General features: G+C 43.9%; 1 protein-coding gene across 2 annotated transcripts; it reads left to right on the forward strand.

Annotated features, from left to right (window-relative positions):
• Window positions 1-13: 13 nt before the first annotated feature.
• On the forward strand, window positions 14-18,362 carry LOC139050490 (transmembrane protein 216-like). 2 transcript variants are annotated; one of them, XM_070526934.1, is made up of 6 exons: window positions 14-112; window positions 246-265; window positions 6,287-6,380; window positions 10,937-11,029; window positions 13,666-13,875; window positions 15,869-18,362. In XM_070526934.1, the coding sequence occupies exons 1-5, from the start codon at window positions 103-105 to the stop codon at window positions 13,866-13,868; spliced, it is 420 nt and encodes a 139-aa protein (XP_070383035.1). In that variant the 5' UTR covers window positions 14-102; the 3' UTR covers window positions 13,869-13,875; window positions 15,869-18,362. The 2 variants fall into 2 exon arrangements, with proteins under 2 accessions (XP_070383035.1, XP_070383034.1); XM_070526933.1 differs by lacking the exon at window positions 15,869-18,362 and having other exon boundaries at window positions 13,666-14,345.
• Window positions 18,363-19,606: the final 1,244 nt, after the last annotated feature.

A 19,606-nucleotide genomic window follows, 5' to 3' on the forward strand; every position in this document is an offset into this window, starting at 1 on the left:
CTAAACTGATGACGTCACGCAAGTATGCTGAATTAGTACGCGCATTTTGTTTACAGCACGTTTACAGCAGCCTCGCATCGTGCCTCGCACATCGTGGCGCGCATGGCGAGTGGTACGTAACATTGGATGCATTGCTTCGTAGTTGCTTTTCTTTGCTCTTACTCAGAATTAAAGCACTGAAATAGCCTCTAACAGTGATTGTCATGGTTACGCCGTTTCATCCTAAAACGCTCGTTTCGTTTCAGCTCCGGACGGCGATGAAATCGTATCCTTTTCATCTGGTCGATGATAAGTGGACCTTGGGAAACGATACGTCACGTGATGTAGGTCGAGTACCTAGGCTGAACATGCTATGAACTCCGTCTGTCGCCGTGAGGAAACTTACCACCCGTTCTACTCGTAGCCGTGGCCGCCGTTGCATACTTCTCGGAGGGTCGTACCTGTGCGACCGTACCCGTATTGCTGCACCGAAAATATCCGCACTACGCGCGATGGCGCTGACTGCTGGGAGCGCTTTCCTTCAGTCGGATGGTTGAGCGTAGTGCACTGCTCGATCGTGCTCTGTGCATTCGTACGCGTAGTACTTATTTTTACTTTCGCGTGATCAACGCAATTCCCATGCATGCGACAAGCGCGCCGCCCTCGGCTGTCGTCGCGACGTGCTGCGAAATGTCATACACAAGCCGTTTGAATTTCGGCGCGCCAGTATCGCTCAAGCATGCATGGGTCGGGAAGTTGAAGTTATATTGTCTGTTTTCGCGGCAACGGAAAGACACATTTGGTGTAGTGTACTGGGATATTGTAGTACACTAGACACATTGAACTCTGCAGATAATATAGCAGTAAAGGAATCTTTTTTTTTTTCCCCCTCGCTGTGATTTGTCCTGCACAACATCAGTCATGCAATGCTAGTTCACTTGCAGTATTATGTTTCCTCAGAGCAATTAAGTGTGTACTGGGCCGTATCTTTCAAGAAAACAGCGATTTTGGCAAAATTCTTAAAAGTCAACAAACTGGCACGTAGCTTGCAACCTGTTCTCAAATAACCATCGATGTACCATGGGTGACCATAGAACACGTTTTAAATGTTGCACACATCCTTTAGACATCTAAATTTGTCCAAACATTAAAAATACATACCATGGATAATCTAAGTGCCATCCAGATCACGTCGCTGTGACGTTGCGAGGATATCGCAGCTCGACATGTCTGACCTCAAATAAATGCTTACTTTAGGCATGCAGAGGTCTGCAGAACATCTAGTGGATATTTGCCAGTTCTCGCTAGTGAGCTGTTTGGTCCCAAGAAAGGCGTTTTGTCATTTTGTTACAACATACATGTCATGTGATCAGCAATGGCATAGTCGTGGGCTACCATGTTCTGGAACAAAAATTTTCTGGAAATTTTCGTCGGGTCTTCACTGTCTAACTTGAGTCTACAGTTCCACCTTTCTGCAAAATTTAAGCACCATATTTAACGTGAATGACATTTCATGCGTACTAAAGCTTGGGGAAATTAGTATTTTAAAAGATCTAGTTGCATAAAATGAACTACAAGACTTAATTACACCCCTCAAACGTTGCAGCATCTGAAATAAACCTTCAGGAAAACTTAAAATGTAGCCAAGCAATATGACATAGCCCGTACATACCTACGATGCCACTATAGCCCATAAACAGTCTATAATTCTAAAGTATAATGAACGTCAGGAAGACATCGGCTACTTGATATTTGCAAAATACATTTTAGTAGGATGTCCTTTAGAGGTTATGACGTGACATAGACAAATGCATCATACCTGGATGTTGAAAGCATATCGGTTGTTAACCAGGTTGGCACCAGAGGCGCGATCTTGTAATGGTTTGTAAAGCAAACAGTTCGTTTGACCTTGCTCGGTTGGTCAAGATTGTGCTTTCGCTGACAAAAACCCAATTATGGCCAATCATGCAAGGGTAAAATAATGGTTCGCTTTCCAAACCATTACAAAATCGCGCCTTTAATACTGATTGTTGCATAAATATGAGCGCCAGGTATGAATGATCCCCCCAAGTAAGCCACTGTCCAATTATCACTCGGATTTTGCACAGAGGCAGCATTTTTTAGTGGATTAAGTTTAGTACAATGTTTGCTTGCATTGCTTGCCTGTTCACAATAAAGCTGAAGTGCAAATCGTCTGCGACAACGCCACGCAATAAAACAAATTTTTGTTCAACAGTACAGTGGCGCCATCTGTCACTGCTATGATGGAGTGCATCTCGCCGGTGACAGATCGCGCCACCATTACGTTGCAGCGAAATAATTTTTCAGTAATGTCATCGCAGGCATGATAAGCAGTGACTAAAGCAATAAGAAAGTAGTTCATAGTGGCACATGGCAGAACTCGAGATCAGTTTTTCGCAGCAAATATAACTTCAGATACAGTAAATATGTATGCAGAAGTGTGGGTGTTTGAGGAGAGCAGCTTTGTGCAAAGCAGCCCTATCTGTACAGCAAAAAATAATTTTTTTTTACTGCACTTTGTAGTAATCATCATTCCCATACCTGTATTCTTTTTCCTGCACTGTGTGCCAGATACTGCTTTCTGCCCCGCACATTGTTGTCAGGGGATCTGTTGTGGGTCAAGCACCACAAGATAGAGGAAAACAAAGGACAAGTGTTTGCCGCTAACGTCGTCGTACTAAGTTGATCGACAAGATTTATGTCCCACACAACTGAAAAGGTTTCTCACAGTGCACTGGTGTGATGTGGTAGAGCCAGCCTAAGTAGACCAACGATTACAACTTGCAGAAAAAGTATTGTTGCAACAAAGCAGTTGCACTCTTGGAAAAGATTGTGTTCAACAGTGACGGAAGCAAGCTTGATTCTGAACATTCACCAACTAATTATGCCTTAAACCAACAGAGATAGTTGCACAGAATAATGGGAGGCAATGTTAGTTTGTGTCATTAAATTTATCACCACTGTACTGGGCATGCAACATTGTCAAGTTGTGCCATATTGTCAGCTCTTATTTGCTCCCACAGCGACTGAAATACAAACATGATGGAATTCCACACCTTCCGCTTCTTGTCACGCTAAACGAGCGTGCCGTTCCAGACATTCTGTCAAATTTGATCGTATTGTGAAATTCACCATCTCGTCACCTCATATTGGCTCATAGCACAGCTCAAACACAAACAAGGTGGCATTTGACAGTGTCAAGGATGTCACCTTTGGTCAGTGTGGCTAGAAATCTGAAAAAGCACCAGAACATTTCACGGATCCGGAGAAGATGCGTTGCACATTGTGTCGAGCGAGCGAATGACACAGCAGCTGACTCTCTGGGCGGGCAACTGCACAACAGGGTTTATTCCGCCCTTATATAGTCGCGGATGCTGTGCTGCCATCCAGCAGTACTGCCGTACACTACACATTGGGCAAGGTTAGGCACTGCTGTTGGTGGAGCCTTTAGAGCTTTGCCATGGGGGTGAACGTTGAAGCTAAGGATTACTTCTAAAGCTGCAACATAGACTGTGTTGCCTTCCTGGCTCCTGCCACATGGTGGCACACACCACAGTCTGCTTAGCGTCCTTAGAATAACTAACTTCACCCTTTCCGAATTCACATAGTGCTCACAAACAAACCAGCTAGGCAACGTATGGCTGTTTGGCCGAGACGGCACTTACAATGAGGTTCAGTTCAAAACAGGTTCATGTGGTGTGGTGTGCCATTGCGAACATGCATATCAGCATTTTAAGATTGTGGCTAGTATCACCTCCAAGCAATCTGCTTTGCCAGTAGTCATTCCATGGTTACGTCTACTCTCGATTACGGAAGAGCCATTATTATTTTCTTCTTTTTTTCTTTCTGCGCTTCTGTGTATTTAACACGGGATAAATGTAAATTCTTATTGTCCCTTCTTTTGAAATGTGGAGCACTCCTTCTTTATCCTTTTATCTCATCAAAATGCTTGATACATTCCTCTTTCGGTGAGGTGATAATACCTTGCAACCCCTGCATTGGGCTGACCTGTGCACCGATCAGCAAGTACAAACTTCAGAACATTTCTGTCATGGGATTGCAGCCATCACTGAGTCATTTCGATGAGTTTTTCTCAACATGCCTGAGGGTGCTGCACATGTCAACACTCATTGGTTGAAAGAGGTCCTGGGCAGTACGGGACAACACATCGAGGAAAACGAATGAGATGAGAGCAAGTGTGGAGGTCTATAATAAATTGTGTTTCACTGAGGTGGAAATTTGGTCTTGGTGATTGTGCAGCCAATTTTACATCAATGGGTAAAAGGAAGGGAGTTCTTGGCAAAGTCTGGCTCACTGTGTTAGTTTCCTACACGAAGCTACATGGTGAGTGAATTGTCCTAGTGACGTTTTCATCTGCAACGAGTGCCATTCCCATTGATGATTGTCATCGTCAAAAGTGTCATTGAACACTTTTGTGTGGGAAACCTGGTGTAGCCGCTATGGCCTTTTGAAAGCAATTTAGGTGTTCTTCGTATCGCTCGTGGGGCTATATCAAGCAGAGATGTGGATGAGAACTTTCTGTACTTACCCATCTGTTTGTATCCGTGGTGCACAAATTCAGCAAAAAAAAAAACCTGTTTTTACCTGTGGTTCATATTTAGAGAAAATGAACCACTTTGTGCAAGTTGTTGGCGGCGATTGACCACTCACGGGGCATAACATGTACAAGCAGGGATGCTTAAAGCATCCTACTTGTAAAAAATATTAAATTTCGGGCACGTCGTTTACGTAGCAGTTCAGCTGTCAGCTGCTTTGAAAGAAGGCTGTGTTATTGGGGACATCTTTTGGAAGGGCTAGATGAGCTGAAACGTTAAAAAAAAAGGAAAAGGCCTTTTACGGTTCGGATTTGTGGAGCAGATAGTTGCCCTTAACTGATGGATGTGAAAATCTGGACCCTCTCTGTTTCCACTCCCGATGTTGCACTTCCATTGCTGTCAGCCAGAGACCCGCCGTGGTTGCTCAGTGGCTATGGTGTTGGGCTGCTGAGCACGAGGTCGCGGGATCGAATCCCGGCCACGGCGGCCACATTTCGATGGGGGCGAAATGCGAAAACACCCTTGTACTTAGATTTAGGTGCACTTTAAAGATCCCCAGGTGGTCGAAATATCCGGAGTCCTCCACTACGGCGTGCCTCATAATCAGAAAGTGGTTTTGGCACGTAAAACCCCACAATTAAATTTTTTTTTCTTTTGTTAGCCAGAGACTTGGGCATTATTGCATGCTAGGAACAGGCATGGGTACGCAAATACATCAACACTTCCTTGTTATGTTACGATACAGACTGTAATATTGAGGATTTTTTAAAAAGCAAGTCAACTGCAACACAAATTTAATGCCGTGTAAAATTCCTAGTTTCAAGTATACTTTCAATATAGAACAGCCTCCGTATAAAATTTTAGGTTTTGAGCACAAGTGGAAGCGTTGTCAGAGGAAGCTAGCAGAAATGTACGTTTTTGATGCCAAAGCTTTAAAAAAAAATGCCCCCTATTACCACTCCACGGAAATTATGCACTGCCTGCAACGTTGATAACCAGCAGGGTTCCTTCGCATAACCTCCGAGATTAGTAGGTCCACTTGTGGTGCTCTGAAAATCTAAGCCAGTGTGCTGGGATTTGCATATCTGCATATCAGGTTTGCCACCATGTTTCCCTTGTCTGCTTTGCTGCTGTTTAATAACTGTTAGTAAGAAAATTAGACAGTTACCAGCCATGCAGCATTGCCAAAATTGCTTTAACAGCATTTAGTGACTCATTTACAAGCACTCATATATAGCCAATTTAGCCAGAGTGAAACGTAACTGAAGTTGGGATTTAACTGAGTACCGAAACATAATTTTCTAATTTCTAGGAACCCTACCACACGCTTGATGCACATAAAAGGGTGACACTTTGAAGTACAGAATCTGGGGAAACGCTTCTCGGGTATTTTGATTTCATGCTGTAAGGTTAATCTCACAATGCCATAACCTGCGTGATTGTCACATCATAGCACAGAGCAATATTTCATGACATTGTGCAGCAATAAGACCAGACATGCTTATAAGGCTCACGAAAACATAAAGAAAGGCGCAGCGTACACTTCGTGTTGCAGAATTTGCGTCTTGCAGCAATCACACGAACAGAATGAGCCAATGTGTCGTGGCATCCACCTTATGGGTACCGAAACCACCACATGTGCATTATAGCATCGTCGTTTGCCTGTGTTCTGCATCACTTCTCTCTGCCCCGTCCCCATTGTGTTGGTTTCCTTGACGGTCACCCATCAGCTCTCATCGTTGCCATACCAGGTGCTGTTGGTGTTTGGCGGTTGGTTCTATGTCCTGTTTGCAGCCGTGGAGTTGTTCCTGCTGCTTTTCAAAGGTAAGCAGATGTGTTGCTCCGCTCTGTGCCGTGTTATGTGCAACAAATTTGCAAATGATGAATCTGTGCAAGCGACAAGGGGCCAGGTTCTCGATCTTGCTCTGCCGAGAGAATCTCGAGGAGTGCAGCCTGACTGGATGAAGCAGCACAAGCAGATGAGCTAACTTAGTTGCTACTGCGGGGTTCAGTGGCGAAGCAGGTCTGGCCTGCTCGAGCATACTGAGACCACTCGAAGACTCGGGTGCGACCATAGTGACTGCCGGGAATTAACTCTCTTTACATACTCTCCAACAATACACACGTACGCAACACGGAGGGGGCTACCTGCCCCTTGCTTCAATGATAATAGCAACCTCTAGAGCTACGTGCAGCATTGGTGCCAGCGATGTCAGCAATGCATTCTGCTGGGGCCTCCGAGATCAGCCACCAGAGTGCAGTCCCGCTTGCCACCACACTTCTGTAACCTCAGCACAGTTTCAAGAAAATTCACCATTGGAGAACACGATTATACTGTTCTATAGAAGCTGGGGTTGAACATTGATTCGAAAGTTTTTTTATGCATCTGGAAGAAGAGATGTAGGGATAGGCTTTGGACAGTTGAGAAACAAAAATTAATAAGAAAGGTTAAAGAAATGCAGTTCTACCAAAAGATGCTCATTTACCGCAACATCCTGAGAGATGCCTCACCCCCAAAGAAAAACCTACACCCTCTTTGGGCACGATTTTCCATGTTTTCCAAAACACCAAAAGATAGCCCACTTCTCTCGTAATCCCAGACACAGGTGTCACACATGCTGCATGCCGACCCTCCAACCTGCGGGCATGAGTTGCATAAAACCGTTTTAAGACAGCCTCCGGGAGACATGGGCTAGCTTCATCTGCATTGGGGCAGTAACGCCCAAGGGTAATCTCAAGAAACCCTCGCCGCAAGACGACGTGAGCTTCATGTCTGTGGCTTGAGTATCCGTGTCCGAGGACAATGTGTCCCAATCGTTCAAGCGCTGTGGAATACTGCTGCCCCTGGTGGGTCTAAAGACTGCGAGCTCCATGGGCGACCAGCATCGATGGCTCCCCTTTCCGGTTACCTGCCGACCACATCTGACTTTTTATTTATTTTCAGTACTGCCAGTCTCTTCGCGAGACCATAGCAGGTGGGCGTACAGATTGTACATGCAGGTGTAATGATACATCAGCACCACGCAGCAAAACAGGAATACAATGCAGTGACAGTCGTCACGAAGGTATAAGTGCTAAAGGTATACACAGTAAGTTTCCTTAATGATAATTAGGAATGAATGCCGAGCAGAAATTTTATGAACAACACATTTGTAACGCTTATAGCTTATAACTTAACTATGTGCGCAATGAGGTCATCGACATTTTGTTGGACAGTGTTAGTGACTGTTCTTTTGAAGGTTTTGAGGAAGACTGAACAAGGGCATATAAACAAACCTTTAGCTATGATGTGTATGGCATTTCTTTTTTTTTTTCCAACTTATCTTGATTGTACATCAAAGTTAGCCCACTCCCTTTCAGCCGATTCACCCTAGATTTTGGGTTGGCTCTCTCTTGGAATATTACGGTAGGCATAAAAAATATCAATGCGAAATGCAAGCACCAATTACAAGGTCTTGCTGAAAGTTGAGAGAGAGATTGACTAAGTATATATAATGAAATTGATGAAATTAAGTAAAAATTAACTGTAGTAAGTGATAATCTTAAGATTCCAGTATTACAAGCTCCACCCTCATAAGCGCAATGCACCGGCCGTTTACTTCTAAAAGAGAGCGGAGCTATCTGGAGTTTGCTCACAGCTTAATGGCTACTCTACTAATGTTAATGCTAGGCCATGTGGAAAATAAAAGCTCGTTTAAAACTTCACTATTACCTTTGGCTGAACACTGATATTAGGATCACCCATAAAATATTGCCAAGGTGCTCAGGTTTTGCCCTAAAACCAGTCACACAAAGACGGATATAAAACCTCGCACAAAGATAGATCTGTATAAAGAAAACCACCGTTTTAGACGTGCAATACCGCTTGACGTCAAGTAAATAAGCAAATTTGACTGGCTGGCACATCTATGACAGTTCTGGTTAAGTTGGACAGCGCATGTATAACCTTTTATTCTGAGGTTGCCACTGACTATCGGGTTGATAGTAAATTAAGGCAAAAACAATTTATGAAAAACACATCTAAGAAAAATTATTGGGTTGGGGATATGATTAGCTCCGCTCCCATCAAGTGTAATAAAGCTATAGTTAATGGGACAGACTACCGTACAGAGCGTGAATCGAGATAGCCCTGCTGATGGAAAGATTGTGTCTCGTATTGACTGAAGAGGGCACTGTTTTCCTCATTAAATGAGGATTTATATATTTAATTCTTTAGAGCAAGTTGCAAAAAATTATTTTGGCACTCCCCATGCAGCAAAAGCACAACAGCAGATAAAGTTACCTATCACGTTACCTTTTATTAGTGTATGCGGCTCCTGGGCCTTTTTTATAGCGCACTACATTGCACTACATCTTATTGCAAGTTTTTCTCTAGCTTACAATGCACAGCTAAATGTTCAGTTGTTATACAAGTAGAAAAGTGGTGCCGTGGCCTCTGTGATAGGGTGATGCGTGCTGTAACCTGATCTCAGCAGCCATAGTGACACTGTGAGGACATGGGGATGCGAGCAGTTTATTGCAGCAGCTTTTACAACAAAGCTGTTAGCCTCCAGTTGGTCGGGATATTTTGTGGCGTGCTCACCCAAAACATGGCAGCCGGAGAAAGGGCTTTGTCTTCCAGTCGCCGCCTAACAGAATTACGTTTACTCGTATATTCGAATAACAGTCGCAGGCTGTCATGTCTGCAGCTTGTGTGTAAGGCGTACTTCACGCACTTTCTGATGCAATGTACTTTTAAACACTAATATCCTTCCATAAGGCACTTTTGTTTGGCAGATAGCCTAGAATAATGAGGATGTATGCGGCACTTCCGCACACGTGCGCACATGCGAAGTACGACGCCTGTGGTGGGGGTTCTTGTGTAACGCCGTCTTATGTCAGTTGGGCTGGTGATACTTGTACAAAATCCACACCAGCTTTGCTCTACATCCGCTTTCACTGGGTGGGATGCAGGCGAATTTTTATTTATTTTTGGAAGCGACATTTAAAAGGTGAAAATGCGGATGGTTAAACGAAAGCTGCACTTGCTCCTGTGAAAGTAGCCTCCCGTCCTGCCTTCCCAATTTGCGAGGTGGGCTACCGGCATCGCTTTCACTTTTCAGGGTTGCTGGTGCCGGGACTCCATTATTTTAGATATTGCTGTGATAAAAAAGTCCGGCTTACATAACTATCATGTGCTTCTGGAAGTAACTGCTGCTGCAGCTATAAACATTTCTGAGGACGAGCTTTTCGTAGCCTCGTAAAAAACTGGGTCCTTAAAGAATCAGTTGTCAGTTTCTCTAAGCAATTCATCTTAAACTGCTTCATTGAGCCAATTCAGCTACTATTCATCCCGGTCCTCATCAGCAGCCCTTTGTATATACTGTCAGACCTAAGTGAAATGAAGTTTCACTTTCTGAATGAAGTCCAAGAGGTTGTCCAGTGTTTTCTTCTGCTCCAGCATCCATCCTGTGGTGTGAATCCACTCACAGAGGGAAGAGAGTTGTTGCTCCATAGGGAGATCTTCAATTATACATTGTGGCAAATATCGCCGAGAGCCAAATGTACCCATGTAACGTGGTTCCAGGTTCGCTTGTTCTACTGGAACTGGTCATCAGTGTCATGCCTTATCCAGGTGCGTGCATGCTTGTTTGTCTTGTCTGCAACATCCACCACGCTCTGCTGATGTTAGTTAGCCTGCAGATGGATCTTCATCTTCCTGCTAATTGGCTTGCTGCCCGTGAAAACGTAAGAGTGCTCACCTACGAATGTGGCAAAAATTAAGCGCTGCTGTTTATACCATTGGTATGATGAATAGATTTGAGAGTTCCTTTTGAAACACTGATGCCTGCTGGTTGCTCTGTGTTGAACTTAACGGAGGTCACATGGCTGGCTCTATGTATTTTCTCTTGGTGTTGAAGATTGTTCAGATGAATAAGATGCATCTTCCAATGCTCGCTGCAATCACCATCATCATAAACTTGCATTAAAACACATTAACCTTACTGATTGGGTCAGTTGTGAATAGGCTTGACCTTGACTAAGTAAGAACGAAAGTTTGGCTGTTTCTTTAGCATCTTGACCTGGCAGTTTAAATTGCTCGCTCAACGTTGTAACGTGAGGCATTACGTCTGCAACAAGTCTCTGCCAACAAGCGTCTGCCGATTGTTCAAAAGTGCTCCCAGGTTAAAGGCATCGTTCAAACTGTATTTCACAGACAATGGGGCTCTAGCAGAAATATTTCAGTTTTACAGCCGCTACTGAAGGCTCGATGATTTGCAACACGGTCTAGCTGCAGCATTGTATGACTTTCATGGCTTCGTCGGAGCACTCTCAATCGACCTGCTGAAGATGCCGTAACTGTGTAAACAGGCAAAATCTATCTCCTCTTCTTCATGCAGGGCTGAGCTTTCCTTACCCAAGTGGCAACATGGCCTCCGAGGTGTGCCTGCTGGCCTTCCTGACGGTCATCGAGAGCGTCCGCATCAGCCTAGGTTAGTGCGCGGTGCTACTGCGAAAAAGTCTCGGCTGTTGCAGTGGCCTGACTTCTACAGCTGCTGAGGAATATTAGCACAACAAAGAAAAAAGGTACACGCACAGAGACATGGAAGAGGTACACAATGGCCGCTTACAACTGTTTAACAGCCAGAAAGGTTTACATGCACAGTTAAACCTCAACTTTAGGAACTTCAATAAAACCAAATCCTCATTGTGACAATGTATTTAACCACTTTTTTAACTTCGTATCCATAGAACACCTTGTATTTCTCACCTCAATATAAGGAAGGGTATTGATCCACCATTTCAGTGTAATGAATTTCACCTCTCACATGAAGAAAAGCAGAGGCAACGAATGGAAACTACCGTGGACACCATTGGTGAAATGGCTGAATTACGGGCGCTTGTTTTTGAACACACTTGACAAATTGTAAGCTGTGTGACAGAACTGCTACCAAAGTATAGCAGTGTCTTCAGCGGCAGCGGTGAACATAGCTGGTCAACTCTTCAAGATGCTGGTTTTGTTCTCTTTATTGATGTTGTGTGTTCCTGCATTGATTAGGTTAATCACATTTGTTTAATGAGTAGCTCAGGAGTAATAACTTCATTGATTCATGCCCCAATCCTCGCCTCTCTGTCATTAATTGAGCCAATGTGCATTGAACAAAGATCAGCAAAAATATATCATTTTATACTTTCCAATAATTCAGACAGCGCATCTGTAGGATATCTAAGAGAATGGGGAACCCAGCAACTACAACGGGTCATTCATGCAAATTTTGGTTTTGCTCGGTTATTACATGAAAATAATTTGTTCTAAATTTGTTTTTATGAAGCTATCTCTAATGACTTATTGTCCGTCCATGTGAAATACTACCGACAAGTCAATTGAAGAAAACTGAGTAGTTTTTTAAGAACAAAGTGCACAGATATATCTCAAGACGTGGTTTTGGTTTTCGACTAGCCAGCAGAAATCATCACTTAACAACTCACTAAAATGACTAAAAAATTCAGACAAAAAAAGTTATTTCAACCAAAGAAACAGGAATAGAATCAAAGCACACAGGGAATCGCAGTGACGTCGGAACTGCCTACCTTGCAGCATTCTGCAGTGTTAAAGTGTAACATTTGCTGCACTTTTTTGTTGAACATGCTAACTCAGTTATTCCCAGTAATATGATTGGCACACATTTCATGAAGCAAATACGCTTACCATTTCACTCACGAATGAATAAGGTGAGATCATAGAACTTTGTAGTGTATTCTGCGCAGTTGCATGTGGACAGGTTCGTCACGGCAAAAAAAAAGAAAAAGAAAATAGAACTTTTGGAAGTCTTCGTATCAAGAGGCATGGATTGCATCTGCAATGCTTCTGTGGCTCCTTTGGAAATGAGTCCAGTAGTCTGTTTCTTCTGCCTTCTCTTATTTGTGCAGCATTGGCTTCGCTGAGTGTCAACAAACTAGCCCGAGAACAAGCTATCTTAAATAAACTAGCCCATTTCACTGCATTCACGAGTTAGCGGCAGCTCTAGACAGGCTGTAGCAGTGTCTGCTATTTTCGCTGATGGCTGCAAAAAAATTGTACGAGCCTAACATAGAGACAATAGTAAACCCTCGTAAGATGTATGCATGTTACAAAGCTGTTATCAAACCAAAATAATACCGCAAATGGCTATCTTGTAGTTTGTACGTTGCATATACACTCGCAGCAACAGTGTGCGGCTGCCTCTTTTTCACTTCGTGTAACGCAAGTCAGGGAACACTGTCCATAGTACCGCCACATCTGCATCCACTGCACAAAGTTCGGCATTGAAGTTCATTCCAGTAGCCCAGGCTTAATGGAAAAAAAACTGTAGGAAAGAGATGCGGGAACACGCTGGGTTCAAATCAACTAGTCGAACAAATGACGTTATGGCCAAGGAGGTGGGACATAAGGATGGCCGCACGGTGCAAATGTTTAAGGGGAAATGCTGTAGAGTGGTGTTTAACCACTTGTACCTGTTTCATTTTGGCATGCTGACACAAAATTTTTGTGAGAAATCATTGTTTGAGACACCTTCTATGTCTGGTCAGTAAACTTGGGTACTACCGAAACTATTTCATTTCCCTTAAAGAAAGGAAAGACATGCAATGTAGAAAACAACTATTCTTTGGGGATGATGTAAGCTCCAAATGGTGCAAACTTGAACTTCAGAGCATTGCATGTATCATACGAAAGGTGTGTGTTGGGCTTTCAACAGTGGCGAGTTGTCTTTACTGCCAATTGAACTTCTATTTTATCATTTCGTTGCTACCAACAAAAATTGGTGACCCGTCCATCCTTTGGACACAATGGGTGACGCCACTGCGGTTAACAGTCTATGTTATGAGGGATGTCTGACTTGTGACTATATGTTTTGCATGTTACAATGATAATTATGAATAGAGGGACATACATGCCCAGTGGCACGCGCCTGGAGGCCCAAGTTGGCATGAAAGGAGAATGAGCAGATCAGAACATAGATGGACGTTGCAACGTCCGTGAGGTATCCCGAGAATGCCAGTCACATTGACGAGCTGAGTCCCTCAGTCTCCGCGACTCTTCTTGCTCGACATCTCTCACGGGTACAACAGAAGGTGCTCCATCTCGTAGGCAAGCGGGGAAACCTGACGGAACGCAGCCCATGCCTGGCCCTCTCGGTAGTGCTGACAGTGCCGTCAGTACTCGGGGCGCTCTACTTCCTGCTCTGGCAGACGTACGTGCTGCGGCTGGACTGGGTTCTGGCGGCAGGGCAGGTGGCGCTGCAGGCACTTCAGACGCTGTTGGCCGTCACCACCATGGTGGCCACCAAGTGAAGCCCCCGTGTGTTCAATGTTCCCTTTCACCGAGCGACCACTGCACTTTCTAGGGGCAGTCTTCTCAGTCGATCGTTTTCCGAGATGCCGTCCACTTTTGTGCGACACAGCACACCGAATGCATTGGCATCTATGAGCAACAGTGTACCTCGCACGGTGCCAGACACGCTGTCCTGGTGCCAGAAATTCCGTTGCCCAAAGGAGCCGATGCTTGCTGGGCCGAGCTACGTGAAAGTGATAACATCCCTGAAAGTGATCGACCAAGAATGTTGCTCCAGTGCTTCTGTTGGTGCACACTCCAAGAGAAAGGAAAGTGCTCCATTCTAAAAAGGAGTTTGTACCCATTGGGACTTATCCGCAAACAGTAATTGTCATTTATCTTGCATGCCTGTCCTCACATTAATAAGGTTGTGAACGCGGCACTTCTATGTCACAAACAGCATGCACACTATCAGTGTAACATAGCATTCTTGACGGGAGAGTAGTGAGTGCAGAGTTTTCAGGGAAACGCAAACTTCACAGATGATAATTATTGTTTGGGTACAGGATAGGCCCTAGAGGGTATAAGCTTTGTTTAGGATGTGGAGGCAGGATGCAAAACGAGTCCTTCAATTTATTTTAATTATTATTTTTGTCCTCAATCAAAAACTTGTTGGTAACTTCTAGCTGATTAATCTTGAAGCAGCAGTATCTCGAAGACAAGAGACACAAGAAAGTAGATGGTGCAAATGCTTAAAACGGACAAGCTTTATTCTTCAGGAACTCGGGTGTACAGGATGTCTAAACAAACACTAGCCAAGGTTCTAAAATATGGTGGTGTGCTATAGGAGAGGACATTGCTAGATTACTTAATCAATTTTGCAAGTCTTATACGTTTAGAGACAAAGTTCCGGTGCGAAAAATGTCGAGCATTCTTGAAGAACGCCCGATTCGGCATTATTTCTATTTATGCCTATTATGCAGTCATGTTTTACACGTCATAAGGAAAACCCGCAAAATATGAAAATACCACGTTTGCATAAAGTTGTATTGCTCTCAAACATGGCACACATGAACGCACAACACTTTGACCCTGGCGCCATGCCGCTGGAGAGAGTCACAGCGCAGTAAAGCAGGTGTTGCTTTTGAAATTCACGCGAGCGGTGGTGCCAATTGGACGGCCAAAAGCAACAAACATGGATGTTTACGACGGTGAAAGCAAAATGAAGAACCTAAAACTGTCACAGCCCCATCACGCAGTTGTGCAGAAATTTTCATATTTCGCAGGCCTCCTTTATGACAGGGAAATAAATTATGGTGTAATAGGTACACATCTGAGTACTGCTGAATCAGGCATTCCTTAAAGGGCCCCTCACCAGGCCACATAGCAAATATTGGTTGTATGCATGAAGTTCTTACGTGCCACCTAAGGAGTCTTCTGCCTCAAGAATATTTCAAATTAGCTTATTAATAGCACAGATAGGAATATTTGAAGTGCAGCAAACCCATAATTTAAGGAGGCAAGCGCCGTCGTCATCGTAGACCCTCTTTCCACTTTCCCCGTCTAGCCTCCACAGGCGAAATTCATTCACTGCATTCTTCTTCCATGCCGGAGCCGAAGGTTTGCGTGACGAATGCATCACCTGCGCCACCTTCATTTTCTTTCTATTTTATCTCTTTCGTGTTTTGAGTGGCGCACTTCCGGCGACAGTCTGACGTGTGAGTGGTTGTGTTTGTCTTGTTTTACACAGCGGACGATTTTGTGCGCTGTGCACGAGAAGACCTGATTAACGGTATGAGTCAGTGCCGCAGTCATGAGCACTGAGGCAGATGTAAGATGATGAAAGAGCATGGTCATAGCGCTGGAACACAGTACATACCTGCCAACCTGGCGAGATAAAAAATCGGGAGACTTTATTCGTACAAACAGGGGGGGGGGGGGTTGCATCACTGTTTCAACTTCCGGTGGCCTTAGCAACTCAGTGAAACGTGTTTTCCATCCGTGTTTCTCATTTTTCCAGCCATAGACCACTGCATGTCCCACCTTTAGCAATGTCCTCTGGAAGACTGTACGCCTGCAGTGTGGCAAACTCAGCTTCTAGAGCATCTAAAGCATCTTCAGCATATTCATTGGCATCTCGGGGCAGCGGCTGAGGGAAACTCTGAATAAAGAAACAGACTCGAGAGCGATGCCTGTGAAATTTCGGGTTGGCCACCTCCGCATTCTTCATTGTTGCGTTTCAGAGTTGCATCTACATCCATAGCGCTTCGCCTCATCTTATTTCGGAAATATTTTCTGTAGAAGAGGCCCCAACGTAGTCGATGACACTAAGGGGTAGGTTGTGTTCGACGAGGAATCCCGTAAGCAGGCACTCCACACGTACGACACTGTCGTCGCACTTGTTCTGGAGAAAGTTCCCCATGTTGCCTTGCTGCTCAGCGGTATGAACATAGCTTTGATGCTTCACCGTGGAAACGTGCAGTTTCAAGTCGCCGTTGACACCGTGAGACACGCTGACGTCGCATCCAAACGTCCTACAATATGCTAAATGTTTGTTCTCCTTTTCTTGATGTCGAAAAGCACAGAAATTCAGAAGTTCACAATAACTTCTGCAAATACCTTTTCTTCGACTGGTAGTGCCATGGCATCAAGCACACAAGAATTCTAACTTTACACGGTGCACAGCACACACGGCCTAGCTAACGCTAATCATACACAAAAGCAGCAGCAACAAGATGCACCATGGAGGAAGGCATGCATGAAATGCAAGAACACTCTACACAGCCTTCCTTCACAAACAGTTGCATTTAGCCATTGAATGGGAAAGGCACGTGATGTAATAGAGTAATATCAAAATTTGCATTACAACACTTTTCAGAGTAATGGTGTTACGAACTGTGAATTGCGTGCACGTGTCACTTGTGCTCTCTCCTGTCGCAGCAGTGCAGATTTGTGACGGGATGCCTTGAGAAGCAGTTTTCTTTAATGACTTCGTTAATTCACATATCTTCTATTTGTGTTTTGCAAATAGTGAGCCAGGTTCAAAAGGTGCACAGTCAGCAAAAAAAAAAAAGATATATGTATAACGTAGTAAAAGCTCTAGGAAACTGATAAAATTGTCCGCATGGGGGCTTTTCATGCCATTTGTGGAGTTGCACTAGATTGCCTTCAGCGGTGACGTCGTCGTGCTGCCGAGCGCGAGGTTACGGGTTCGATTCCAGACTTCGGCGGCCTCATTTCCCCAAGGGCGATATGCAAAATGCTCATGTACTTAGATATAGGTGCACACTAAAGAACCCCAGGGGATCAAAATTAGTCCTGAGCCATCGACCACGGTGTGTTTCATAGCTGCTGTGTTGCTCTGGGACACCATGAATCAGTCAATCTGCAGATCACCTTCAAGACTGCCTCCTTTATGACAACTTCTTTGGTTAGCTGAACATTTTGAGGATCTTAGTTTAGACTTGCGTTAATTCATTGCACTGCTGTGTTTTACCAATAACTTCAACATTTTGTAAGACAGGACAGATCTCTTAAGGTCCATTAGTGCCTTTTCTGAAGGTACTTTTAAGCAGGTCGTTTATAACAGTAAGGAACGTTTAGAAAAATAATTTTTCGGTTTAGTTATTGTATATCACCGCTATATCTGAACTGATTTTATGCATCTCAACTGCACGACGCCCCAGGCAATACCGCCGTTGCACTCTATGGGGTCACACGCCGGGCATGTGGTCCCGCCCCCAACCTATCTGTGTTAGTATGTGACCTTCCTAACCCCACTCCCCTCTTTTTACCCTCACCGACCCCGCTCAAGCGAGCGCCTCTTCCAGAAAAAATGTCTGGCTATGCTACTGAATACCAGTTATAATTGGTAATTACTGTAAGTGGTATATTGTTGTTTGAAGGCTGCAGCATTGTGTAGTAGAGTGTGCATTCATGCGGTTGTGGCTACACCATCGCAATTCACAGGTCTATACATTCCTGTGTCATCACAGAGTCACATTGTAACAAGTGTGCAAGTTTCAGCATGTCACCACCGATTCCACTAGTCATCTATCATGAAAGGAGACCACAAAGTGCAAAGCTAAATGCTCAAGGACTTCTAGGGGCTGTCATTATGATCTGTAAGTTCAGTGTTCATCTAAAAAAAAAATATTGGACTAATATAAATCTTGCATCATAATATCTAGTCATGCCTTTTTACTTGTTTATATAACTGGATGTGATATTTACTTGATGATATTGTTTATATTATTTATAGGTGGATTGGCCTTTGTCACCAAAGGCTTATGTGTTTGTGGTGTTGGTCTGTTCATACTCTTGTAGGCATTTATTTATTTTTGCTTGTTTATTGCCTCAGAATTTTGTGCCCTTTGTTAGGAACCTGTTAGCTTTAAAACTGCTTCTTGCACACACATCTTGGACACACATGGGAAATGAAAAGAGTGCACACAGTGCTTATGCACATAAAATTGTATGTATGAGTTTTAAAATAAAAAGATGTTTACTATGTATTTTGTTGCCTTCATTGTTGGCAGCCCTTCCCAACTACCACCACACCTTTTGCCTAGTAACATATTTGTTGACTGCTCATTGTGCTTTTTGCTGGGTTGATCCAAACTGAGACATCTCCTTTTCTTAATGCAAAAGGATATCTCAGTTTTGGCAAAAGAACGGCTTGAGTTGGTAAAAAATTGTTAAAAGAACACTTTGAGATTTGTTGCCAGGTGCAACAAAGCTCAGACTGTTATTGTGCTCATTTTTAAGCAGTAGCTGCTTATCGATGTGCTATACCCTTGGGTGGCAATAAATGCGATACCATTTGCAATTCCTTGCTATTTCATCTTATCTGCATATTTATGGCATGGCTTTTGGGTAACTGGGGCATTGTTTTGTTTAGGAGCGTGCAAATATTGTGATTGTAATTATATGGGAACTCCAGGCGCATTTCTACCATCGTTGTCGTTGTGATGATGTTCCGTATAAAGTCCAAGGGCAATAACATAATCGCCGTGCGCCATATGCTGTATGTGTGAGTGAAAGTGTGCGAGGCTGAGCTGGCGATGGTGGCTCAATCTTGCATGCACAAAGGAGGAAAGCCGGGAGGAAGTGCGCCATCTTCCATCGCGCACAATGAAGTACTGGGGGAGGGACGTTCCACTCCTGCACGACTGCGTATGGCACGGTCGTGCGGGCTCCATCTTGAAAGCGCTCTGTGATAGGGACAAAGTACGCCGAGCGCCGGTAGCTTCATGTGCACCGTCTTCTTGCTGCTTAGTTTGCACTGAAGCGAGGAGCAGCCTGAAGGTTGATCAATTCACTAGCTGCCATGCTTTCTCACTTTGGAATTTCGACAGCGAATCTGCGTGGTCATAGAGTGAGATGTGTTCATCTTTGCCTGTGTGCGCATGATGCCATGCTTGTTTATTTAGTTAGTAGACGAATGTTTGAAATGTTTATACGGCTGATAAAACTTCATATAGCTGTCTACTAATTTCCTATCACCATCAATGCTTCTGACCTTTCGGGCAAAATTGACTTTTCGGAACTTTTGAATGACAAAGTGAGCAGTGTCCTATTCGATTCGGTATCGAAATGAATAAGTCACAATTTGTAAATATAAACATCTTTCTTAATTGTTTTCAAATATTTTAAAACATCAACCGTGTGCATGCAATGAAGCATAAACTGGAGCGAAAGTGCAATAATTTTCCTCTCTGCAGGCATAATATAGGCATAAAACTTGAGAACTTGCATA

This window comes from Dermacentor albipictus, chromosome 10 (genome assembly GCF_038994185.2).
Source record: "Dermacentor albipictus isolate Rhodes 1998 colony chromosome 10, USDA_Dalb.pri_finalv2, whole genome shotgun sequence".
Classification (NCBI taxonomy): Eukaryota; Metazoa; Arthropoda; class Arachnida; order Ixodida; family Ixodidae; genus Dermacentor; species Dermacentor albipictus.

Coding starts and splice junctions, on each gene's coding strand:
- LOC139050490 (XM_070526934.1), top strand. Junction 266..6,286: donor CTCCGGACGGCGATGAAATC/GTATCCTTTTCA, acceptor GTCACCCATCAG/CTCTCATCGTTGCCATACCA. Junction 6,381..10,936: donor GTTCCTGCTGCTTTTCAAAG/GTAAGCAGATGT, acceptor TTCTTCATGCAG/GGCTGAGCTTTCCTTACCCA.